Here is a 26,354-nt window from a genome sequence, read left to right as displayed (position 1 = left end):
GTAAAACTCCCTGAATCATTCAATTTGTGGGGTAGCTTATTTTGTAGAATAGCTGAGTAGACTGCGTTTAGCTCCACATGCGACGCTTCGTCCAACTTCCGCTTATTTATTAAAAGCTCTTTTAAAAATTTCATTGCATTTGGCAGCTGCGACAAAGCTTCAACAAACGGTAAGTTAATATGTGATTTTTTTAAAAGTTTGAGGAATCTACCGAATTGTTCATCTGAGTGGTCTTTCCTTGTCACGTTAGGGTATGGGACACGAGGTTTATATTCGACAGTCACTGGTTTGTTTGTATTTTAATCTACCTCACCTCTCCCTTTACTTACCACTATTTCTTGCCTCGGTTCTGGTTCAGGCTCAACGACTCCTTCGTCTTTTTGGATATTAATTGCGTTGAGATGTTCCCTTGGGTTGGGTTTAGTGTTACTTGGCAAGCTACCTTGTGGTCGTTCAGAAATTAATTTAGAAAGCTGGCCTATTTGAGTTTCGAGCCCTTGGATCAATACTTGTTGATTCTTAAGTGCTGTCTCGGTATTTTGGAAACAGGTTTCTGATATTGATATGAATTTTGAGAGCATCTCCTCAAGGTTCAGTTTCTTCTCTTGTTGATAAGGTGGCTGTTGAAAACCCTGAGGATTTTGTGCCGTTTGATTCCCTTGACCACCCGAGGAGAAATTTGGGTGGTTCCTCCAACCTGCATTATAAGTATTACTATATAGGTTATTTTGAGATCTAAAGTTATTATTACCCATATAACTGACTTGATCCTCTTCAGTTGTAGGATTGAAGGATTGATATTCTGTATGCACACCTTCTCCACTTGAGTCACACCTCATTACTGGATGTACCTACGTAGAACTAAGTAAACCATCAATCTTTTTTATTGAGAAGTTCTACCTGATTAGAGAGCATGGTGACTGAATCGATGTTATAAACGTCAGCTGGTTTCATTGGCTTCATCCTCATAACTTGCCACTGATAGTTATTCAGTGACATTTCCTCTATAAACTCATAGGCATTATCCGGTGTTTTATTGTTGATGGTTCCACCATCAAATACGTCAACCATTTTCCAAGTCGAGGGATTCAGACCATTAAGGAATGTTTGAACTTGAAGCCAAAGCAGTAACCCATGGTGAGGGCACCTTCTTAGTAAGTCCTTGGTGAGGGCACCTTCTTAGTAAGTCCTTGTATCTCTCCCATGCATCGTAAAGTGTTTCTAAATTCATCTGCATAAAAGAAGAGATATCATTACGTAACTTAGCTGTTTTAGCCGGCGGAAAGTATTTTAGAAAAAAAAATTCGGTCATTTGTTCCCAAGTTGTGATAGACCCTCGCAATAACGAGTTCAACCACTGTTTAGCTTTATTCCTCAATGAAAAGGGAAACAACCGAAGACGAATGGCATCATCAGAAACGCCAATGATTTTAAATGTATCGTAAAATTCCAAAAAGTTTGCTAAGTGAGCATTGGGATCTTCATCCTGCAAACCATCAAACTGAACAAACTGTTGTATCATTTGAATTGTGTTAGGTTTCAGTTCAAAAGTATTTGCAGCTACAACCGGTCTAACTATGCTAGATTCAGTTCCTATTAAAAAAGGTTTAGCATAATCATACGTAGTACGTGGAGGAGGATTTTGATTAGCCACAATTGCAGGAGGTAGCTATTGCCTTGGTTTTCAGCCATCTTTTCAGTTGGGGTTTGAGTATCGTCTTCTTGCTCGTTCTCCGTGTATCGTAAGCTGCGCCTTATTTCTCTTTGATTTCTACGAACTGTACGATCGATTTCTTCGTCAAAAAGTAATGGTCCCGACGGGTCTCTTCTAGTCATAAACTATAAAAACCTCAAAGAGCAAGAAAAAGTAAATTAATAAATAATAAAAATAAAATAAAATAAAATTGCAAGAAAAATCGAGATCTGAATCTGGGATCCCGGTCAGAGATAATCAAAACTGGGACTCCATGAAGTCGCACAATCTCCGCCACATACAACTTGGCTAACTTTTGGAGTGAAAAGTCAGTACATACAGGTATGAAATCGGCTGATTTGGTCAACCTATCCACAATCACCCACACCGAGTCTTTCTTCGATGGTGTCAAAGGCAGCCCACTCACAAAGTCCATGGTTACCCTCTTCCACTTCCAAAGTGGTATCTTCACTGGCTGCAACAGTTCAGAAGGTAATTGATGCTCAGCTTTCACTTGCTGGCATGTCAGACATTTCCCTACAAACTCTGTTACTTCTCGTTTAAGTCTAGGCCACCAGTACAATTCTCGCAAGTCGTGATACAACTTGTTCCCTCCAGGATGCATGGCACAAAGTCCCCCATGAGCTTCCTTCAATATTGTCTGCCTTCAATCAGAGTCCTTCGGAACACAAATTCTTCCTCGAAAGCACAGAACTCTATCGCCATTTAACCCAAACTCAGAAGTTTCCCCTTCTTTAACTTGTTGAAAACGAGCGACCAAAGACTCATCGTTCAACTGCTTTTCCTTAATCTGATCCACCCAGGTTGGCCTCACTTGCAACTCATAGCAGACTTCCATCATCATACGACTCGACGAGCAAACATTGTTCTCGGATCGATCTGCTTCTACAACTCAGAGCATCGGCTACCACATTAGCCTTACCTGGTGACACTCGATTGAACAATCATAATCCTTAAGCAACTCAATCCATCTCCTTTGCCTAAGGTTCAGCTCCTTCTGAGTCAAAAAATACTTAAGACTCTTATGGTCTGTGTATATAATACACCTTTCTCCGTACAAGTAATGTCTCCAAATCTTAAGTGCAAATATCACTGCTGCCAACTCCAAATCATAAGTAGGATAGTTCCCCTCGTGAGGCTTAAGCTATCGTGATGCATATGCAACCACCTTACCCTCTTGCATTAACACGCAGCCCAAACCTACATGTGATGCGTCCATCGCACCTGATAAAATCCTTCCTGACTCTGGTGAATTAACACAGTGCTCCGTCGAACTTTCTTCAACCTCTCAAAAGCTTCCTGCTGCTTCTCAGTCCATACAAACGGTACTCCTTTCCTTATGAGTTTTGTCAGAGGTGCTGCCATCACAGAAAAACCTTCCACAAACCTTCTGTAGTATCCTACCAATCCTAGGAAACTCCGTATTTTCGACACTGACCTAGGCGGCTTCCACTCCAAAATTGCTTCAATTTTCTGAGGGTCCACCCTAATCCCCTCTGCAGAGACCACATGACCTAAGAAGGTTACCTCCCTCAACCAAAATTCAAACTTGCTGAACTTCGCATAAAGTTCCTTCTTCCCTAACACTTGCAGCACTATACGGAGATGTTCATCATGCTTCGCTTTCGTTTCAGAATATACTAGGATATTGTCAATAAAGACTACTATGAACTGATCCAAAAATGGTTGGAACACACGATTCATCATATCCATAAACGCTGCAGGAGCGTTTGTCAATCCAAATGGCATAACCAGAAACTCGTAATGACCATACCGAATCCTGAATGTCGTCTTATGGATATCTGCCTCCTTGACCCTTAACTAATGATATCCAGATCGAAGGTCGAACTTGGAAAATACAGAAGCTCCTCTAAGCTGGTTGAACAGATCGTCAATCCTTGGCAGTGGATACTTATTCTTAATCGTCAGTTTGTTCAACTAGCGATAATCAATGCACATCCGCATCGTACCATCCTTCTTTTTCACGAATAGCACCGGTGCTCCCTATAGAGGCACGCTTGGCCTAATGAAGCCCCTATCCAACAACTCTTGAATTTGTGCCTTTAACTCCACTAACTCCTTCGGTGCCATCCTATATGGTGCGATGGACACGAGCATCGTTCCAGGTATCAAGTCGATTCCAAACTCAACTTCTCGGTTCGGAGGCAATCCCGGAAGCTCCTCCGGAAAAACATCTTGGAACTCCTTTACGGTCTTAACCTTATCCACTGTCAGACCCTCCTCTTCCGACTGACTTACAAATGCCAAATAGGCCTCACAAACTTTCCGAATCCACTTTTCGGCTCTTAATGCCGACACCACATTGGACAAATAATCCCTTCGCTCACCTATCACCATAACCTCCTCATCCTCTATGGTCCTTAACACCATTCGTTTAGCAGCACAATCCAAAGTCGTCTTATGCTTAACAAGCCAGTCTATTCCCAGAATAAGATCAAACTCTTCGAACGGTAACTCCATCAAATCTCCAGGGAAAATCCTACCTTGAGTTTCTAAGGGTACATCCCTATACAGTTTATCTACCCTAACCGAGTGACCTAAAGGACTTAGCATAGATACCCCACTCACAATCTTCTCAGAGTGCACACCCAACAACCCAAATATGGCACATGCAACATAGGAATGAGTAGATCCAATATCCACCAAAGCAGTATACGGTATGCTAGAAACCAAAAACGTACCAGTTATGACGTCAGGTGCGTCGCCCTTCTCTCTCTATGACGAGCTACATACACCAATGCTGGCTGTCGAGCTTCAGCATTCCGGCACCTCTGCCAGGTGCCCCTCGACCTCGACCACTTCTATTTCTGCCCTTACCTTGTCCACGTCCCCCCTGTGGTTGTGGTCTACCTCTCATAGGTTGAGCAACCCTCTGCACAGCAACTTGAGCCTAATCAACTCTCTGAGGACAGTCCTTAACTCTATGCTCCATAGATCCGTATCGGAAATAAGCACCGGAACGTTTCCTACACTCGTCCAAATGTACCTTACCACAGTCTCCACAGATTGGTGGTCTAACAACATTCATCGGCACTGCTCGAACTGGTTCCTCCACTCTTACTCTCTTAACATTTCTATTAGCACCACCCAAGGGTCCTGAATCCCTCCGAAAACGGTTTTGATCCTTCTCCCGATTCTGCTTTTCAGCACGCTTAACCTCCTCAGCTATCTTCGCCTTCTCCACCAAGACCACAAAGTCTCGCTCCCTCTGCGGAGCAATCAACACCCTAAGGTCATCTCTAAGACCATCCTCGAAGTGCACACTTCGCTCATATTCCGTAGCGACTATGCCCACGGCATACCAGCTCAGCCTCAGAAACTCGGCCTCGTACTCAGCAACTGTTTACCTCCTTGCACCAGATTCAAGAATTCCTTTTTGCAGGCGTCCACATAACTCGCCCCAACATACTTCCCTTTAAAGGCCGTCTTAAACAGTTCCCAAGCTACCCTATCAGCTGGGGTCCCTTCTCTCACAGTGAGCCACCACTGATAAGCCTCGTCCCGTAGCAACGATACGGCTCCCTTCAACTTCTGCTCCACAGAGCAGTCCAAGTCGTCCATAATCCATTCTGTGGCCTCCAACCAATTTTTCGCCACATTCGGGGCTACACCAGACACGCCCTTAAAGATCTCCACTCCGTTAGCCCGAAGTCGTTCAGAAATAGATCCCCGAATTCCGTTACTCGTACTTGCACCGGAAACCCTTTCTAGAACACGAAGCATTGCCTGCAACAGGGCATCATCCCCGGCACCGCGGTCATGAGACTCCACCTCTATTGCCGGTGGTACCGGTGCTTCTGTCGCCGACATATGTCCCAAAGACGAAGATCTCGCTCGAGCAGTTCCTCGACCCCGTCCGCAGCCTCTTTTACGAGCGGCTCTTGTACTCATATCGTATTATCTGATTACAAATTTTTATGCATTAATTCAGTATTCCAGTGTTTATTACAGATGTTTTATGAATCAAACAGTAATTCAAAGTTTGTTTTCGCAGAATCGAAGTCTAGCTACAGTTTCAGTCTCTTATCAAATTTCCCTAGGGTTTCAGTATCATCCTATCTAGAGTATCCTAGTAGAGTTTCAGTACAGACAGATAATTTAGGAAAATATTCAGAAAAGTTCAGAGTAATACTTACAGGCTTTGGCCGGAGATTCAGAATGCCACCTTCTAAAGATCTAAATTTTGAAAACTCAGTTTGTTTTTTCTTTTTTTTTTATAATTTTTTTGTTTTCGAAAATCTTTGTTTTTGTAAACCCATTCCACAGCAGAGTTATTGCAACTTGGCTCTGATACCACTAAATGTAACACCTCAAACCTGGCCCAGACGTTATGGTCAGATCCGACATGCCACATCGAAGCGTTCAAAACATTTCATATTGTTGATCGAGAAAGACTTTTTAGTGTTTTAAAAGATAATTTCATTGTAGGTTAAAGTGAATGAAAGCTGTGCACCAGGTAGGAAACCGGGAAAGAGGAGGTGAGTCCATCGGACTGCTTAAGTACCAAGCTCCCTTCGAATCCAATCCTAGACATGCACACCGCCATTACCACACCTTAATGTCATGTATATTTCCAGGAAGCCAATTTGATTAAGTCCTTTTTAGGAAAAGTGATTAATTTTGGAAAATATTTTCATCGCGGAAGCTTTGCTTGTTGTCGTGTTATTTTGAAATCAATTATTATTTTTGAAAACGCGTCCTAAAGCTATCCAATTTCAACAGTTAAATATAAGTAATACCTACCTTAATAAAACATATTAAAACCATCAAAAAATAATTAAGCGGCCTTATTACATTTTAAAAACCCAAAACCTTAAACGTAAATGAAAGGATGTCCAGTTCACCAGAAGAAAATCAACTTGCAGAACGTGTGGCCACTCCGAATCCCTCATAGCTCCAAGCCAACTATGGTTGGGGATTACCTGCGTGGATGAAAATAAAAGGGTGAGTTTAAGGAAACTCAGTGTGTAAATTAACCCAACCATAGCCTATATCGGTTCAAACCACGAAGAATGAATAAGTTGGCCTTAGCCCGAACAAAGATTCGAATAAAGCCCATAGGCCCACAACAGAACAGAACAGATATTACATGTTTATGCAAAACCCAACCCATATCCAACCATATGCACCCCCATACCAACCTTTCACTATGTGGGGAGACAACTCAACCCACCCAACCGCTACACGCCACAGAAATATGCAGTATGGCTGCCAGAATAGATAATGTGACAGAGTCACCAGATACAGATAATCGTGGCAAAGCCACCAGAACAGATATATGTGGCAGAGCCACCAAATCAGATAATTGTGGTGTAGCCACCAGGACGCTTCCTTCATAATATAACCCATATCCCCATGCAACAGATATACAATCATGGCATACATCATACAGAATCAGATCGTCATGCTTTTCAGTCAAAAGTAACCCTAGGGGTATAATGGTTATTTTTCACCTAAGGGTACATCAGTAATTTCCATACATAGGGATATTCAAGTAATTTCACTATTCTTAAGGTTTTCATGCATAGCATAGCCATTTACGTACGACCAGAAACACTTACCGTGTTTTCTTACCGAATTGGGTCCGTTGGCCCACTATCCCGATTTTGGCCCATTAAGCCCAAAAATATCGAAATGCACGGAATCGTGCACTCTGCAATCTTATCACTTTAATTTACCACATACATCAACTATTAACCTCACGATCATTCGCACACTCGCAAATTCTCAAAATACTAGTTTTTCAACATTTCAGCTTTTCGGTTTTTGCCGATCTAGTCTATAAGAGGGTGTCAGTTACACACCTGTTTGCGACGATATACTGCGAGATCCATACATGAACTGCCTACAATTGCATTACTAACACGTTAATCTAACTATCAAAAACGAACTACGTATTAACCCTTTACCATATTCGGCCGAAAGCACCTTAAGCACTAGCGATCCTACCTTTGCCAAAGTTAGCGATTATGTCTAGATCCAGTGGTTCCACTTGTCCAAGCCTTCGATCAGCAGCCTCTAGATCCCACTATTATCAAAATAAAATAGTTATAACAACCCTTTGAGCTACAAGCCCAAATCGACAGCCTCCCTAACCTTTAGGGGTTTTGGCTTTTCTAAAACCCGAAATAAAGATTAAGTTCAAAAAAACTTACCACCGGTTCCTTCATTCAATGATTCCAATTAACTCCTACTCGATTTTGATACAGATCTAACCCCTCAAATGATAACAAAAGTCGAGCCTTTAGTGATCTTAAAATTCGGCTATGTTCCTATGGCTATGCGTTTTCGGCTTTTTGTAAAAGTGAAAAAAAAGATGAGGGTTTTGTAGTGGCTTTGTCGACAGAGGTTTAGGGTTCCAAAAAAGAAAGAATTGGTCAAAAAGGATGAAAAAGATCAGTAGGTTTTTGCTAGGAGAATTCGGCACAAACAATATGAACTTTCGGGATTTCGGCTTTTGTGATATTCGGCTGTAAGGCTTAAAAATAATAGTGAGAAAGTGGTGTAGAGTAGAGTGGTAGAAGAATTCAGCTATGGAGAAAAGAAGAGGAGAAGGTAGATGGAGAGAAAAATAAAAGAAAGGAGGAGGAGGAGGAAGGATGGTCAGAAAAACGGCACAACTTACCCCAAATGCCGAATTTATACTTGGCATTTAACCTAGCCAAAATTTTCCCTCTAAAAAGAACCCTTGGTCGGCCAACTCTTGCTCCCCAAGAGTCCATCATTCGGCCAACACTGCTCTCCCTAATCAGCTACTAAATCCTCTCCCTTATCCCCTCCTTACTCAATCATCTGAGCAACTCAAACTCCTCCTGACAGTCTTTTACTTGAGTTCCATTACTTACCCTTTCTAAACATAAAAATAATTCTCTTAATATGCTCCCATTGTGACTTGAACCTTGGTTCTCCCTAGCATCCTCACGCCACTTTTATAGCCTTCCCAGTGGCGTCAAATGCCACTTTGCCACTTGCTTCTTTTGTTTTATTTTGCCCAATTAATACTTAAAAGCCCAGTTAACCAGAACCCCTTTTTTTCTTATGGAACTAAAATTAACTAAAATTACCGAGTTTTAACCTAAGCTTGGGCCCACTAACATAATTAAACCTACACCAAACAGACAGAACACAGAAATTTTAAATTTTTGCCAACATACACAGAATTCCTAAAAATTGGGGCGTTACACATAGACTGGTACACGAGCATGTGGCTGGACGTGTGGCCAAATCAGTAACCCCCTCTAGGTTTCACACGGCCTGGCACATAAGTGTGTCCTCGGCCGTGTGGTACAAGTCAATATATATGCCCTATTTTCACAAGGTTTGTGTGACCCTTTAATGTTGAAAAATTTTCTAAGTTTCTCAAAGTTTGCAAATGTTATCAGTTTAGTCTTGAACCACTTCTAAGCATGTTTTAAGGTCTCGTAGGACCTTAGAAGGGACAATGTGAATGTGTTGAATGGATTTTTATTACAAATGCTTAAATGTATGTAAATGAGGTGTATTATCCGGTAATACCTCGTAACCCTATTTCGGCGATGGATACAGGTTAGGGGTGTTACAAAAAAGTACTTGTGTTTTGTGCAAGACGGAGCCAAAATATTCTCAGCTTTCAATCGAACAACCTTCTCTGCTATCCTTGTACCACAAATTACATCGAATGTGGACTCAAACAATAAGAACCAAACACAGAACAAAAATGATTTATTACTTTCAATAGGAAAGTAATTCTCTTAATAAAAACTGGTAGAAATTATTATTCCCAGAAAATAGAATTTATTCTTAGAAAATAAATTCTCACTTCTTTCTAGCAGAATAAAAATATATGAAACTTATGTGTTGATAGCTTTACCAGTGTCATCTATTTATAAGGAGAGATAGGAGAATTCTGATTGAATAAGTATAACACAAATAATATTTATTTAATAGAAAAGCACTCCCCTAGTTTAACTAGAAGAGGGGGTCTCACACCCTAAATAAAGATGCTAAGGTTGTTGCCCCTCATATGTAAAATGAGGGAATTAGACCTCTCATATATTGGGTCCAATTATATATGTTTTCTAGACTTTTGACTCAACACTTTATAATTTAATCCAATCTAATATTTGTTATCTATTCCCAAAATAAATAGTGTTTATTTAATTAATTATATTAACTAAATTAATTTATCAATTAAATAATTTTCTCAACTCAATTTTAATTCTATTAAAGTAATGATGATTTTACCGTAAAAGAATCTACGAGGAAATATATTTAATGTTCATATCCAATGGATCCATAATGACTAATTAATTTAATTCAATTTTCAAACTTCAATTATTTAATTACAATTAACTAAATAATAATTCAAAAATAGTAAATTAATTCTCAAGTCATTATATACTCAGTGAGAAAATGCGTTCATTTGTGAATGTGACCCATTTATCTAACTTTTTCATTTCTATTCATTTTTGTTCACATGGTTCTACATGCACTTCATTTCTGGCTTTAACGAGCTAATGGAGGGACCGATTGGGAAAATGTAATTAGGGCTCAAATAATTTATAATTAAGTTCTAACTTTTCGCCTATTAATTATAAACTTATTTAATCATGAAGTCATTCCATTATGGTATCGTGGTTGAGCTCTCCCTAATTACATATCATTACAAAAGTTGCTTAATAAGTGTTCGTTTAGTGACCTTATCATCAGCGTGTTAACCTCGTAAGATATTCTTAGTCTCTTAGGGATAAATTCGTTCTCTCAATATAATCCTATTTTATCTCATGGCAACCATTACACCTTTTTCATGAGAAGTCAATTACTATCAACTATTAATTAAGTCATTTATTACAGAGACAACTGACTCGTGACCACGCTTGCTTTTCATTTTTCATATAATGTCGATGAGAGGATATCATTTACCTATTAGTTGGGCTATGAATTTTACTATTCTAAATGATGTTACATACTACAGAAGTTATATACCCAATGTATTAGCTTTTGATTTCTTATCTATTTGAACTCAATCATTACAAGTCACACATACATAGTCAATTATCCACTTAGGATTAAGGTATGTCACACTATGAACCTCACAAGTGAATAAATCAATAAACGGATCTAGGATTTATTATACTTGAGTTCTAGCCGATGTACTGTCAATCCAGTCAATCGTATCTATGTCTCTATCTTAAGGGAGTCATTCGCTCCGATGCTAAAAAAAACATCTTTCCAATTGGACTTGATAGATGATATATTAGTTTTTCAATCAGTTTACTCTTTTTTTTTTTTAATAGACTAAGGACATGTTTAGATTTATCTACTAATACAAGTTGTCTTTCCGTATTACAATCTGACCATGTAATATCACTTAGTATTAGTTAAACGTTAGACAACCAGTGAGTCAATATTTGCTTCCATTTTGCTTTGCGTGCAAAAGCATTAAAGAAAATATATAAAGAGTATTAATGTAATTAATGTATGTTATTGTTAAATCATTTTGTTTGAAAAATATAAGTATACAAAACGAATATACTACACTTAGGGCACCAGATCCAACAGTTTAAGCTTTCTCTTTCTAGCTTCATTTTCTCACACTAATATCCCTCAAACCCTAGGCTGAAAATAAGGTACTTGAATATGGAAATGGGTTTTGAAGATTGTTTGCTAACAGATTTTAGCAAAATCTCAAAGTTTGATTGTTGGGTTTTTAGAAAATTTAAGGAGGAAAGTGAAGAAAATGAAAAAAGAAGAGAAGAACCGTGGATGAAAGGGAGGGGCGGCACCAAAAAGAAGAGAGGTTGACTGAGGGGTTTCTCATCTTTTCTTTCCCTTTAAAAATACACCAAACGAGCCTCCAAGCCTACCTGCCATATTTTAAGCTCAAGCTCACTATTTGGATCCGAATTTCCTCGTATTATAGTCCAAAAGGTCCATGAAAATTTTAATTATCAAATATATCTAAATAATATTTTCATCAAAAAATACTTGAAAAATGACCCAATTATTATTTTATGAAAATCTACTATTTTGCCACTTTTCAACTCTTGTATGATTTTTTTCTCAATAATAGGAATTGTCGATCTCAAATCTACTTCTAATGACTATTAGAGTCTTAAAGTATATCAAACTTATCTTAATGGCGAAGCCAGAAAAATTTTTTAAAGGAACCGAAATTAAATTCTAACTTTTATAATAGTATAATTTTACCATTTTAATAGTCTATATCTTTATAATTTTAAAAGATTAAATCAAAATTTTATCATTTTTAAGGGTCAAAGTATAATTTTACCTTTACAAATTTAAATTTTAAAAGGTTTAAATAAAAATTTTCTATTTTAGGAGTCTTAAGGTCTTACCAACCCCTAACTACGCCCTTGACTTATCTTAATCTTGATATATATCCACTTAATAATAAAAGATTCTGACATGAATTTTTTTATTTTTATAATTAAACTTTTATTATATTCAGATTTACTTCTATGCTCAAATTTTTGTAAATATACTTGCCGTCTTTTATATTTTGCTTTTTTTAATATTTATTTTATAATTGTTTTTTTAAACTGGTTGAATCTAAATCTGAAGGTCCAACAAAATTCGGCCTCTTTGGTATTTTCAACTACTGTTAACACGAGGACAAGACTTGATCCAATTACACGCGTTGACATGCGACAAAGATGTAGAAATTCGTATATTAGCAAAAGTTGAATACGTCCTTCAGTTAAAATATTTACTTCTATAATGATGAAACGAAGGTATAATTTACACGTCTCAGCTATCAAATACTCTAGATAATAATACCCGCAAGGTGCAGATATGGAAACCATTGTATTGAAACCACGAAAAGACTGGGATCGAGGAACATACACTACGTTAATGGTAAATCTAATTGCAATTGTACAAACAACGAACCGCCCCAGAATAAACTCAATGGCAGCACACATTTCCCATTAGCTGATCCTCTACAAGGTCATAAATGGCTCGGTCTCCTTTTACCTGCATCTGTTCTCAACTTTTTCACAGGATTGGCCCAACTAACACTCGCACCGTTCGGCAGATGAGCAGGCTGGTGCCAACTTTGCTGATGGGCAGTCTGCTGGGTCAATCTAGCAGCATCCTTAGAAAATGATCCTGTTGTTGGACTCTTGATGCTGCGTGCTATACTTGGGGGTGAAACAGGGCCAGCCAATCCAGTCCTGGGCTTCACCATAGACTTTTCCCTGTCTTTCCTCTTCTTCTTGCAAATAACTAGCTCTCCAGGATGTGTCAGAATAGAATCGTCTTGCTGGTATAGTTCCTTGGTAATGCCACTTACACACCCAACCCTTGATTCCTTTTGGGGCATGTGCACTCTAACCCTTGTGTCCTCACCAGCATGACTGGACCGGCGTTGCAATGACTTTTGAGTGAGTCCTGAATCAGATTCCACCTCATTTATCAGCTTCTGCCTCTTGCCAACAGCAGCCTGTCTGGCAGATGAGCCCATGGTGGAGGTAGTTACCAGACTAGAGAAGGAGAGAGCATTTCTAGCTTCTCGGAAATCAGTATCCGGAAATGCAATCTTCAACAAATCAAAAAACAGATCATGTACTTTCCTTGCTTCAGACCTGACCTGCACACCAATTACATTTCCAAAGTACATAGATCAGGACATCAATGAGAGAATTATAGGAAGGGGATTAGAACATTTTCTAGGTGATACAAATTTCTAGCCTTTTCTTTTGAATGAATTTCTAGCCACTTGAAAACACAAAATACTTGTATGTAAACTTCTTTGAAAAGCCTTCGAAGCAATTGCTCCCAGAAAAGACCATCCACGGCAAAATTCAAAAGAGTGATGCAAAAGTGAGTTGGCTTATGAACATGTAAAGATGCTGAAGGACAAGTTAAATAGATATCATACCTCGAGAGAAAACCCATAAAATTGCATTGCACTTTTTAACACTAACTGCACATCTGCAACAAGCTCCATAACTGCACTGTACTCTAATCTGTCAACACGCTGATCAATCTTCTGCAAATCCAAATTATTACTTCCACTTCCACCCATATAACCAGATTTCTCAATCCTCTTCCACAAATCTGTTAACAAAGGTACAATTTGTTCACCCTCCTTATCTATTCTCCTCTGAAGCTTGCTAATCACATTTTTACACTGGACATATGAGAAATTTTTAGTCATTTACTTAATAGAAAATAGCATAACATGTAACCTAAGCAGTTAAACAGGTATTAAGGTCAAAGGATAGAAGTACTTGCTTTTTAAAAGGGAAGATATTTTGATATACCAAGCTTCCAGTTACTTGGCATATGGAAACCATGCAAATTATCAATGACTCAAGACAAAATAACATGAAGATCAATTCTGAAAAACACAACATAAACGGACATGGCAAAGCAAACAAAAAGGTAGAAAAAAAAGATAAAAGCATATTATGGAACACAAACTTCCTAATCTCAAAAAGAAAATCCTCATCATGCAAAAAATGCACCCCACTTATTCAAATGTGTGTTCTAACAAAACCTAAAGCTATTTCGTTGATGAGAGCACCCACTTAGGTGAAATCTGTGTATCCTGCAGTATTGGTACAATAAAAAAGATGCAAAATGAAGAAACCGAAGAAATTCAGGACCATAGCTTTGCCTATTAAGGGCCTACAAGCAACACCATCAAGCAATTCAAAATACAAAAGCAAGGTTTCTAAATCCAACTTAGCACTAATGACCAGCAAAAATCCATGATGGATAAAATAGTAATAAAATAAAAATAAAAAAATAAAAAAAACAGATTCACAATCAGACACTACCAGAATTAAAGTCACCTCAAGTTTACCTTTCTTTGGATGAGATCAGACATCTTAGCACCAGAATTCGAAGACACACTTGTATTAACCAGTTTATTGTCCCAACTCTCTCTGGAGGATTTACCAGCATCTACAGGAGCAGACTCAGAATGCATTTTACCAGACTTCAGAGATGCATGCAACTTTGATGTATTAGCTATTTTTCTTGAAGGTAAGTTCCTCCTACATTTTGAAGATGAATCATTTGGATCATGCTTGATCGCATTACGCTTGCAAGTTGCTTTTGTTTCAGTGTCAATCCTCAGTTGTGATTGGTATTTTTGGTCTAGCTGGAAAGGCAACAAAAATGAATCTCCACATTCGAGATGAGGCACTTCGGTGACAGATTTTTCCTCTGCCCTTTCTACAGTATGACGAGGTCGAACCCGAATACTACGCTTTCTTTTTATCTTGGGTTGGACAACTTGTTCAAATTCACCTTCATCACGATCATGAATCCAACTTTCAGACTGCTGGTGGTCCACGTGAGAATCTCCTGATGCTGCAATTTCACCTTCCTCTAGTTCATCAGGCTGCCAACATTAACATAACATAAGAAAATAGAAGAATTGAAAAATGCCATAATAACAAATCAATAAAGGAAAAGAGACATACCAGCCTTCTTACAACACAACCAGGCCTAGCATCTAATGCGGAAAGAGAGCCAAATTTCTGAGGAGAAATGGGAGACCCTATCTGCTGTGGTTTTCGACTGTCCAATGATGATCCAGAAGAACCAGCTTTGTCAAGCATCTGATCATTTCTAATGTGTTCTGAAGTCTGGGCATATTCATACCCATCATCGCCAAGAGGGCCATCTTCTGACTGGTACTTAGTAATAGGTGGGTCCCCAACAGCACCACTAAATTCATCATCTTCAACTTCTCCAATTTCCCTCTCTTCCTCATTCCCAGAATAACCATTTCTCTCATCAGAACTTGCTTCAGAGTATTCCCCATTCTCATTATCTATTTCCTTATAGTTAGGATGCTTTTTCCCCTTGGGTCGACCCCTTTTTCTCTCTGTCTCCATTTCATGGGATTCAGCACCAACACTGGCAGAAAATAAAATATTCTTTGATGGCTTTTTTGATAAAGTAGCCACAGTAGCATTCACTTCACTTGTACTGGCTCGAAGCCACTTAGGTACCTGTTCATGGCAAGTCATCTCCGCAGTCCAATCCAGTTCTTCATCCATTTGATCAAACAACTCCACTTCTTCCTTGCTTCTTGCTATCATGCGGTTTACCTGGTGCAACGAGGGAACATCATGGACAGTTTCCTGATACCTCTCCTCATCATGTAATAAAGTTTCTAAAGTCATGCGTCTCTCTTCATGTGTTGTTCTCTGGTCAAAACGTCCAGCATTGATTACTTCATCAGCCATGTCGATTTTATATTGTTGAATGTTATTCCTTATGAGGCTCTCAATTGACCCCATATATCTATCCTTACCTGCAAAATCATCCTCAAAATCAACTGTACCCCCACTCCTTATTTCATCCTCCTGCTGCTGACTAGAGATTTTGTCAACAACTGCTTCCATGTAAATGACTTTGACCTCCCTTGTTTGTCCAATTCGGTGAGCTCTAGCAACCGCCTGTTCCTCATTTTTAGGATTAGGATCAGGATCATATATAACAACAGTGTCAGCAGTTTGAAGATTTAAACCACGTCCAGCTGCACGTATACTTAGTAAGAATATGAAGCATTCAGAATCAGGACTATTGAAGTCAACAATAGCTGATTCACGATCTTCCAAGCTAGTTGTTCCATCAATACGTCTGTAAACAAGCCTCCTCCACTGCAAGTATTCCTCCAAGATATCCAAAAGCTTCGTCATGGTACTAAAGAGTAATACACGATGCCCAGTTCTCTGCAGTTTTATTAGGATCCTGTCTAGGATCCACAATTTCCCACAAGATCTTACAAGGAAATCTTTAGATAAGTCATTGAAATACGGGTAATTAAGCAAAGGATGATTGCAAGTCTTCCTAAGCTCCATACACCGGTTATTTAAAGTTTTATACACCTTAGCTTGGTATATTGGGTTCTTTTGAACCCTGCGCTTCTCATCTTCAGGATCAACTCGAAGAGTCCCAGTTGATTTTATCCAATCATAAATGGCACTCTGAATAGCCGACATTCTGCATCTTAAAACTACCGAAACCTGCAATCAACCAATGAAATAATGTCATTGGAAACAGCAGTATGTTAAGTGATTATAAAAGAAAGACAGCAATAACAGTATACCTTCGGAGGAAGTGAACCTTCCACATCTTCAATGCGACGTCTAAGCATAAAAGGCTCAAGAATTTGATGAAGTCGGTGGATGATGATAACCTTCTTCTCCGTCTCAAGCCAATCATCCTCTGCATTCTGGATAGGGCCTTCCTTTTGAAATGGTTGTGAAAACCAATCATGAAATGCCTTGCGATTATCAAACACTTCAGGAAGGAGAAGATTTAACAGGGACCAGAGTTCTTTCAAGTCATTCTGCAGTATTAAAACAAATAAATAAATAAATTGTTAAAATTATCAAATAAGCAATAGGCACACACGCACACATATAAGAAAGTGAGCATGGGAAAAGAGAAAAGGTAAATAGGTTTATTAAATGAATCAAATACGTCATACTGTAGGATATAAACTAAAGTGTAAAAAACAGACTAACTAAATGAGACACACTGTAAAAAACAAAAGAAAGGCAAGAAACAGATAAAATATGGTTAGGAAAGTACACTCTAATTCCTACCATGACTCATAAACAACATTATAAGACATAAGCATCCATGTGGTACCTCCTTTTTCATCCCTCACATGGATATTTAGTGAATAACCAATAACAAAAGACATGAAAACGTAGCAATGGGAATTTAGGATATCTCAAGTTATGAGACACTTTTCATAGAGGGCCTACCCTAAATGAAGATGCTCTTGTGTGCGTGCCTCAGCATATGCAAAGTAAAGTTGTCGAGAAAAATGGTGGTCATATTATTTCAAGTGGATGCCAGTCATGGAAGTAAAGCAAAAGAGTTGTTTAAAAGTTTTCTATCTGTAAGCATATATGTATGTGTACTTTTTTCTATTTCCAATCATATCAGAGAGCTGCCTTAACAGACCTGTAATGGTGTCCCAGTAAGAAGCAAACGCCTTTGGCAACGGAACCTATCAAGATCACGAGCTAAAACAGATTCTCTGTCTTTCATTCGCTGGGCCTCGTCAATTATAATGTACTTCCAATCAATTTTAGAAAGTTTAGACCAATCGTACATGATGAATTCATAAGTTGTCACAAGGACATTAAATTTCATAGCCAAAACCTCCTATGAAACAAGTAAACAAAAAGAAAGTTCAGCAAGTTTTGACACTTCAAGAAATAACTAATCACAGAAAGTTGTAGTTCTTACTTGAGAAAATAATTTTGAACGTTGTTCTTTTGCTCCAACATAGTAGATGCATGACACAGATGGCAGCCAATTATGGAGCTCACTCTGCAAAAGGACTCAGTTATATCTATTCAAAGATATGAGGAAAATGTCAAAGCCATCAATATACATCAAAACAAAACTAACCTTCCAATTTACCAGAACTGCATTAGGAACAATTATAAGATGTGGACCGTAGTTTCCTTTAAATTCCATCAAATAAGCAATCAAAGCCATAACCTACACATTAGGGCAAAATCTAAGAAGTTATCAACAGCGCTATTGTATCTTTTGATTATCTACTGAAACAATAAATGCTCTAACTAATCCCAACACCTGATCTAACTCCCAAGTAACAATACCTGAACAGTCTTCCCAAGGCCCATCTCATCAGCCAATATACCATTTAATTTATTGTTATACAAAGAAAGCATCCACTGCAAACCAACCTACAAAATAAATTACGTAGATGTCAGAGAAATTTTAACTTGCTATAATTAATAGTACTAAACTAAAAGGGCCAAAAACCGAGAAACAAATTTTTAAAAAGGAAAGAAGCCCAATATTTTTAATATAGCAACCTACAAGCTGATAGTCTCGTAACGTTCCAGCTCGTAGCATCGACGGTTGCCTTATGACTCTTTCATTAATAGCATGAGCAAGATTATAGTACCTGTTTATGACCACAAAAAACAACAAATAAATAAAATTGCCAGAATTTTGGTGGCTTCTAAGAAACAAATGCCCTTATAATAAACAAAAACGTAAATCTAAATTGACCATATGAAATGATAGTTGTTGAACTAAACATGAGAAAAGACCATAAGCCTCATCTAACTGTCACATAATTTACACCCTATTCCAATCACGCTTTGTAACTGAAGAACCCCTCTATATTATCAGTAAGTCCTGGGAAATGAACTTTATAACATAACTTACTTGCTCACGGACAAACCATCCCTGGGTGCATTCATTTCCATAAAACGATTTCTTATCATTACTTCCTCTCCAGCACAAGCTGCTGCAATCCTAACTTCTTCTTCTGATAAACCCTTTTGTCAGGAAGTAGAAAACAAGAAATAAGTAAAACAGAAACAACCTAAAGCTTATGAGGAAAGGAAATTGAATATTATATTTGGCTCCAAAAACAGTCCAAAAAATTCGAAGAAAAAAAATACACAGAAGAGGGTACAAAGAGTGAATGTTTAAGAAATCATGCCTGCAACCGTGCAGCAACAGCAGCAGCATTTGCTGCCTCCTCCACTTCCTGCTGACTCTTGGCAGCTGTTATCTTACTTCCCAGTTTATGAAGATACTCTTCAGTCTGTGTCAAGAATGATGAAAGAACTTCATATCTCTCTGCAGAATCACCAGGGATATTTGTCTGCTGCTCAATCAACATCTCTCTGTACCTTTCAACATCATTATTCTTCAGGGCCTCCATCCTTTTGTTCCTATCATCATCTTTCCTCTTTGAAAACTCCCGTAACATTCTCTCATGGTACTTGGCAACTCCCCTATTGTGAGCAGTTCGTGCATCACGGATGGCCCAGTGAGCTTCCAGGAGCTTCTTGCGCCACTGAAAAATGGATTTCAATTGCTTCTCTCTCAGGGCCTTCTGAGTGGCTTGTATTTGTCTTGCCAGCTCCATACGCTGACGCTCACACAGGCGGACAAATTTTCTGTACGGTCTGTCAGGCATAGCCATTATCTCTTGTTGCTGCTGGTCAACTTCATCCCTCAAACGTGCCTGCACATCTATAAGTCGAAGCTTTTTTTCTTCAATTTGCAATCGCAGAACAAGATCTGGCCTGATCCTTTTCCTCTCCAAATTTACTGCTAGTAAACCACCAATCTTCCTCAAATTTTCTGATCGTTTCTTGCTAAAGACTTCCACACCTTCCTGAAAGAGAAGCTCTTTGACATCATAAGCCAGAGTTAGATTATTATTGCCGTTAGGCATCACTGAACCATACGAGTCATGTTTCCTAGTGAAGAAAGGAAAATCAAATAGTGGTCCATGATACTTTCTAGCGGAGCCAGGATCTTTTGGCTGGGGGGCAGAGTTTGCCTGCACCGGTTTTTTAACTTGCCCTCCATCAGATGCAGCAAGTTGAGGTGCAACAGCCTTTCTCCTATCCAAACTAAAATCACTTCTAGCTGGAGTTTTTTGAAGACTGTGTTCTACTTCTTGGTCGGACATGGCAGAAATGACAGAACCTTGCTGCTCTTCTTTTCCAGCAGGTAAAGTAGATGAAAATTCCTTGGCCAAAGATGACACCCCTTGCATATGAGCTGTTGATGAAGTTGCTTTATCATCTCCTCGATATGCTTCCTCTTTAACAATATTCTGTCCATTGGTAGACGGCCCAGCCTGTGAAACCTTCTCCTTTGAATCTGAATATTTCTGAGGATCTTCTACAATCTTTCCACCATTTCTGTCCTGGTTATTTCCACCTAGAGGAGGAAGTTGTGGCTGCTGCAGCTCAACTGGTGGGGGAACAATGGCTCGAAGAAGCTCATGTGGAAGTGTACCTTCTCCTTTCTGTTAATGACCACAAGAATCATTATGGCCCACACATTATTCTTTAGTATACTTTGTGCAATTGGTAGAAAGTAAGGGAAAATGCACAAATGTCAGATAGGCAAGGATAGGATGGGGAGAGAGAAATAAGCATACCTTCAGGCGCCTAAATGCTAGTATTTGTGCTTTGAGAACATGGAGTTGTTGTTTAGTAAAACCAAAACGTTTCTGTGGCATCTGCATAGCTGCTTTGCCTTGTGCTGGTAAGTTTTTAACAGACCCTCCATCATTATTAGGAGCAGAAGACTGTGGGAAATTTTCATTTAACTGTTTACGATACTGCATTTCTGCTGTTTCTGTGCCACCTAATGAATTCTTTGTGAGCAAAGATGGATTGCCACTCAGGCTAATATTTGGAGATGATTGCGAAGATTGCACAGAAGGCATCTCATTTCCAAGAACAAGTGGCTCTCTGGGAGGGACCTGTTTATCTTGGCCGTCAATAGCTAACTGCTGCATTGCAATGTTGTCAGCATTGTTAACCACCCCAGTGCTGGAAGTTGTGCTAGGTAGAGCTGTTGGCTTGGTTTTTGTAGAGCCAGACTGGCTAGATATATCACTTGATGAACGGCCACGGGGAGAACTGTCACTTGGAACTGATGGAGAAGTGGCCTGTCGCTTTGACACAAGCACAGGTGATGACTGAGAACCCATATTGCTTTCATTTGTTTTTTGGTGGGCAGCCATCCTAGATTGCATGAGTGGAATGAGTTGTGCCATCAAATTAGCATTTGCAGGTTGAGACAGATCAATATTACGCTCAAGTGCCCATGACTGCAACTGTGCAGCCATAGCAAGTTGATCGTGTCCCGTGTTTTGAACAGTTTGCTGAGCTTGTTGTGCCTGCATGGCCCTTAGAACATTCCCATGCATTAATTGTCCAGTAACTGTTCCTTGGGTCGGTGGCTTGGGCTCATTTCTGTGGTCAGTAGCTGACTGTGGTCCATGCTCAATCTGCTTTTCAACACGACCAAGCTGCTCAGATAGGTTCTTAGAGGATGATGCCTGAGCCTGATTAGCTGCCTGCATAGAAGTAAGTTCCAGCATTTTAAAGTTTCCAATTCGCATGTCCTGATCCTTAACAGATGCAGAGCCCAAAATAGCCATCTTAGCTTGCTGCTGCGCCAAAAGTGTCTTCTGTTGCTGAGCAGTCTGGTAAGCATACTGATAATAAGCTTGCTGAAAGGGAGTCAGTGTTTGTCTCTCAACACCTTGACTCCTATTCTGACTGTCCTGGGCAGAAGCATGCTGTTGAGCCAGATCAAAAAACTTCCTGGACTGTTGAGGCGGTTGCATAGAGCCCGGAGATGAAGGGAAATTGCTTCCTCCCAACATACCTTGAAGACCACTGGCCTGATATGCTAGGATGGCTTCATTTACTTCAGGTTTTCTAAGTAGCTGTTGTGACTGCAAGAACAAATATAAATGCAAAAAGATAACTCATGAACTTCTCAAAGAAAAGCATAACCATTAACTAGTAGCTAGAAGCATTAATGACCCAATGAAAAGAGTTGAGCAAAAATCAAGGGCATCTTCATCATTCTATGTTGCTCAAAGAGTAAGATAGCAAAGCACCAAAGTCATAACAGTAAGAATATTATAGAATTTGGAGCCCCCAGGTGATTCCAGCATAAACAAGAAGTGACAGACAAAACAATGATGCTTTAATCATCCTTAAAAGAGAAATGTAGAAAGAATGGTGGTCTCACTACAAGAACATCTAGGAGTTAATGCCATAAAAGTTTAATCTGTACTATATAAACCAAAAGGAAATCCAAGGAAGGGCATATAATTCTGGGGTGGGAATGCTAATTTACGTAATAATATAATCTAAACACTAAACAGTAGGCGCAAGAAACAAAAGGAAGGTAATATTCCAATACAACCAGTGAATAACACTCAAACAATAAAGATTCGATATCGATTCTAAATGGGATGAAGAAAAAAAGAAGGCTAGGTTCTTCTACACATCATCTAAGGAGATTTGAGGTCAATTAAACAAAATTTAGAAGCTAGTCATGGTAACCACACATATTGTATCAAAAAGAAAAGACTAAGTCATAGTAGCATGCTATCAATCAAGAACAATTTCACCAAGCTTTGATAACATGTCTGTGGCTCCTAACCTTCAACCATGCATCTAAGTTGATTAATTCTGTAGGAGAGCATAAAGAACAGTTCCATATCACTCTCTCTCACACTCACTTTCAAAAAAAGTGCTGTGGAGAACGAGGGCAGTGTAAGCTAAATACTTGGAATTCAAATGTTTCTATTAGCATTTCTAAAAGAAAAGGATAAACAAAGCAACAAACACTTGAACCTAGACATAGGGATAAAAAAAATTCTGCTCTATAAGTTCGAATTGAAAGGCCTTTATTCATCTTTCTAGAAACAAATAGCTTAGTATGGTTGATTCCCTTCACACCAATGAGCTCAAGAGTTTAATGCTACTAAATATAACTCACCTTTAACAAACACCCCTGGCAAGCTAAGTACCAAGAACTAACTAATCAACCTTGTGTCCTAACGTAATTATATCAGAAATAGCACTTATTCACAAAATTAGAATCCCCAAAACCCGCCATATTCACGAATTCATCACTCCCCGTCTGCAGAAACATACTGAGCTCCCAAAATCACTTGCCAATACAACTAAACTTCCCTTAGGTTGACTGAAATTCTATACACACTCTACCTGCCTAAAAGCTATTTGCTGCTGCGCCTGCTGCTGCTGCTGTTGCACCGAATCATATCCCCAGTGAGGGGTCGAAACGGCCGATGACGACGAAGAGGGCGAAGCTGCCGACGATGTGGATGCAGCCTGTCCGACCGGGCCCACTCCCAGGTTCCGGCAGGGCCCAGCTCCGCCACCACCACCAGATTGCATAAAAAAACTTGCCCCAATTGTCTTCAACAAAAATTCCCTCGCAAATTCCAAATTATTACAATAAAAATTCAAAAAAAGGAAAGAAAACCCCCCACCACACTCACAACTTGAATCCCTCCAAAAATCCTTTTTTTAATGAAACCCCTTTTTTGCCCCCCGATCCCAACGTTCAATAGAAAATTTAAAAATAAATAAACTAAAAACAAAAACCAACAGTTGAATTTACTTTGTTTCTCTCTAAAGAAATCCGAAATTTACGGTAGAAATGATAGGTCGATCTTGCTGAGCTGAGAGAAAAAAGCGAATTTGAAGCGAACGACGAAAAAATAAAATAAAAAGTTAAAAACCGGTGATTCGACTCACTGCCCACTAACCACGAATCTCCCTCTTTCCACGCAATTGTGTAAATTTTTGTTTCCTCACGGGTCACCCAAACCCTAGTTAGGTTATTTTTAAATTTCCTTTTTAACTTTGAAGAAAGATTAATTTTTTTTCCCTCTTCTGGTTGTAATTAAGAGGAGGCATAAATAAAAGCTCTCTCCTTTGCATTATGCTTAGTGGTTAGTGAGATGGGGTCCACTGGGGTCGGGGTGTGCCTACCGTTAGAAATTTACGGAAAGGGCAGAGCATGAAACTTTTACCCTAGCGTTTTAGTGATATTTACATGGGAGACCCCTAATGATAGGAAAAGTGCAAAGCAAATTATTTGACGCGATCCTACACGGTCAGAGGTATAAGTAGCTAAACTTTTTTACTATTTTAGTTTTCCACGTCAAAAAATAAATTAATTAATTTTTATATATTAAATTAATGAATAAAATAGCTCTTTCCTTAAATGTACATTGTGAAAATCTTATAATTATTAGATTTTAATAGGTGAATTTTGTTATTTTTAAAAAATTAAAATTTTATAACTTTATTTATAAACTTCTATATAATTTTTATGACTTTTTAATAATTTTATATTTTAAAAGTACTTAATTTATTTTTAAAAATTTGTTACTAAGATTTTTTTTACGCTTTAGCTTTGATTAACTTCAAAAATTTCTAATTTACTTCTAATAAAAGAATAAGGGTCAAATTAAATAAATGTGTAAATATTGAGGTTTAAATTTATTATTATACATTATATATAAACACTAAAACAAACATTTAACCATGCAATTTTGATCGAGGGGCTGCTTTGCTCACTCATCTAACATATAGGGACTAATTTGTCTATTTTTACAGTAGAAAGACTAAAATATAATCCAAGTTATAATATAGGGGATTTTGTGGTACTTCTACCTAAGTTCAACAATCCATGAATTTCTTCTTAATTTTGTATTGGTACATAAAAAAAAATCTAAAGGAAAAAAATCAATACGAATAAATAAATTTAAAGTGCTCTCATTTTGGTCACCCAAAAGAGTCCTTACAATTTTTTCATCCAACTTTTAAGGCGTTTTCGTTTTAGCCACCCAACAACAGTTGACTATACAGATCCCATCATGTTTTACATTTTTATTTTGATCACTCAACTTCTAGGTCGGTTTCGTTTTGATCACCCAAAAAATATCATTTTTTTAAGTATTGACCAGGGTAAAAGAAACATTTAGGATTAAAGTGAAAAAGCGATATAAAAATAAAATAATGCATTAAAAATTTGGTCATATTGTATTTGTTTACCTTATTGCCGAAAGTTCTAAAATTCCTTTTCTTTTCAATATTGAAATGCAACACACTAAACCCACCCCAATCATCGGGTCCGAGCTAAAGGATGTCACATTCATTATTGGAGCAACTATAAACATTTACATTTAATTTATACTATTAGATTATTAAATTCTACCAAGACATGCTTTTGATACGGTATAAAATCATTTTCAGGTCTTATACGAGCTTATAAAAGCTTTAAAGATAACCCGAGATAGAAATAGGACCTAATTGTAAAGAATTCAAAATACAAAGTTAACGTCGCAACGTGATGGGGTTTCTTGTTGCACCGTAACATATTGTTTTGGCCTCATCGAAATGACGGGCTTCCTCATTATGTCATGGCATGGAGTCCATATCTTGTCACAATGGCACCCGTATAACATCACAATGTCACATATTGTTTTCGTAGTTTCTAATAGACATCAACCTGCAATTTCTTCCCAAATATTCACTATACATGTTCAGCTCATAAATAGCCAATGCAAAGGTCACATTCCAAAAATCGGGTTAGTAGAATTAGGTTAGTGGACCGAATATCCAATCCAAATTTCAAAATTAGGACCATAGTAATTAATTAAATAGAATATTATAAAACAATAATTGGGATTAAATTTTAGGTCAGAAAATTTAAAATTAAGTGTTTGATTATTAATTTTCTTAAAACGGATTTTAAAAACGAAACCAAATTTGAAAATAATTAAGGAAATGGTTTTTAATTTGAATTAAAGGACTGATATGAAAAAGAGTGAAAACTAAAAGTGGCCAAAAGGAGCAATTACCCAATTTTTAAAAATTGGTTTGCCTATTTAAACCACTTATGTCTCATTCCCTCCATTTATCTTTCCTTTTGAAGAATTTCTCAAACAAAAAAATATGAGATTTTCTCTCAAATTAACTCATCCCTATTAATTGTCTAGCCTTCCAAACACGATTTCTTCCTTTAGTTTTAAAGAGAAGTCTTCTTTTCTTCATCATTTTCATCATTGTTCTTCAAACATTTTTCATTAAATTAGATTTAAAACTCGTTGTTCTTCTCAAATTCAGTAACATTTTGATTCCTATTGATAATTCTAAGCTTTTTGTTTTTATAATTTAAAATTTGATCAACTATTACAAGATTTCAATAGATCTAAAGCTTTTAAATTGAATTTTGGTTCAAAAATGGTGAAATTCGAGATATTAAGTCAACTAGTTGTTTTAAA

At 38.1% G+C, this 26,354-nt stretch overlaps 1 protein-coding gene and 1 non-coding gene across 2 annotated transcripts; one reads left to right on the top strand and one right to left on the bottom strand.

Annotated features, from left to right (window-relative positions):
- Window positions 1-1,156: 1,156 nt before the first annotated feature.
- On the top strand, window positions 1,157-1,264 carry LOC128295813 (small nucleolar RNA R71). Its single transcript, XR_008286362.1, has one exon. It is a non-coding gene; the product is annotated as a small nucleolar RNA R71 (small nucleolar RNA).
- Window positions 1,265-12,429: 11,165 nt separating this feature from the next.
- On the bottom strand, window positions 12,430-24,011 carry LOC108450440 (ATP-dependent helicase BRM-like). The gene is made up of 14 exons (XM_017748069.2): window positions 23,263-24,011; window positions 20,664-21,974; window positions 19,203-20,528; window positions 18,923-19,035; window positions 18,569-18,656; window positions 18,346-18,432; window positions 18,131-18,223; window positions 17,966-18,049; window positions 17,678-17,881; window positions 16,809-17,051; window positions 15,172-16,725; window positions 14,547-15,089; window positions 13,617-13,868; window positions 12,430-13,325 (listed from the first exon to the last, which is right to left on the bottom strand). The coding sequence occupies exons 1-14, from the start codon at window positions 23,452-23,454 to the stop codon at window positions 12,684-12,686; spliced, it is 6,732 nt and encodes a 2,243-aa protein (XP_017603558.2). The 5' UTR covers window positions 23,455-24,011; the 3' UTR covers window positions 12,430-12,683.
- Window positions 24,012-26,354: the final 2,343 nt, after the last annotated feature.

Source organism: Gossypium arboreum, chromosome 7 (assembly GCF_025698485.1).
Source record: "Gossypium arboreum isolate Shixiya-1 chromosome 7, ASM2569848v2, whole genome shotgun sequence".
Taxonomy (NCBI): domain Eukaryota; kingdom Viridiplantae; phylum Streptophyta; class Magnoliopsida; order Malvales; family Malvaceae; genus Gossypium; species Gossypium arboreum.
The sequence above is the reverse complement of the archived record's forward strand: the minus strand, read 5'-3'. Positions and strand labels throughout refer to the sequence as shown.

Coding starts and splice junctions, on each gene's coding strand:
- LOC108450440 (XM_017748069.2), bottom strand. CDS start 23,454: ATGCAATCTGGTGGTGGTGGCGGAGCTGGGCCCTGCCGGAACCTGGGA. Junction 17,052..17,677: donor TTACTGGGACACCATTACAG/GTCTGTTAAGGC, acceptor TTAATACTGCAG/AATGACTTGAAAGAACTCTG. Junction 16,726..16,808: donor AAGGTTCACTTCCTCCGAAG/GTATACTGTTAT, acceptor GGTTGATTGCAG/GTTTCGGTAGTTTTAAGATG.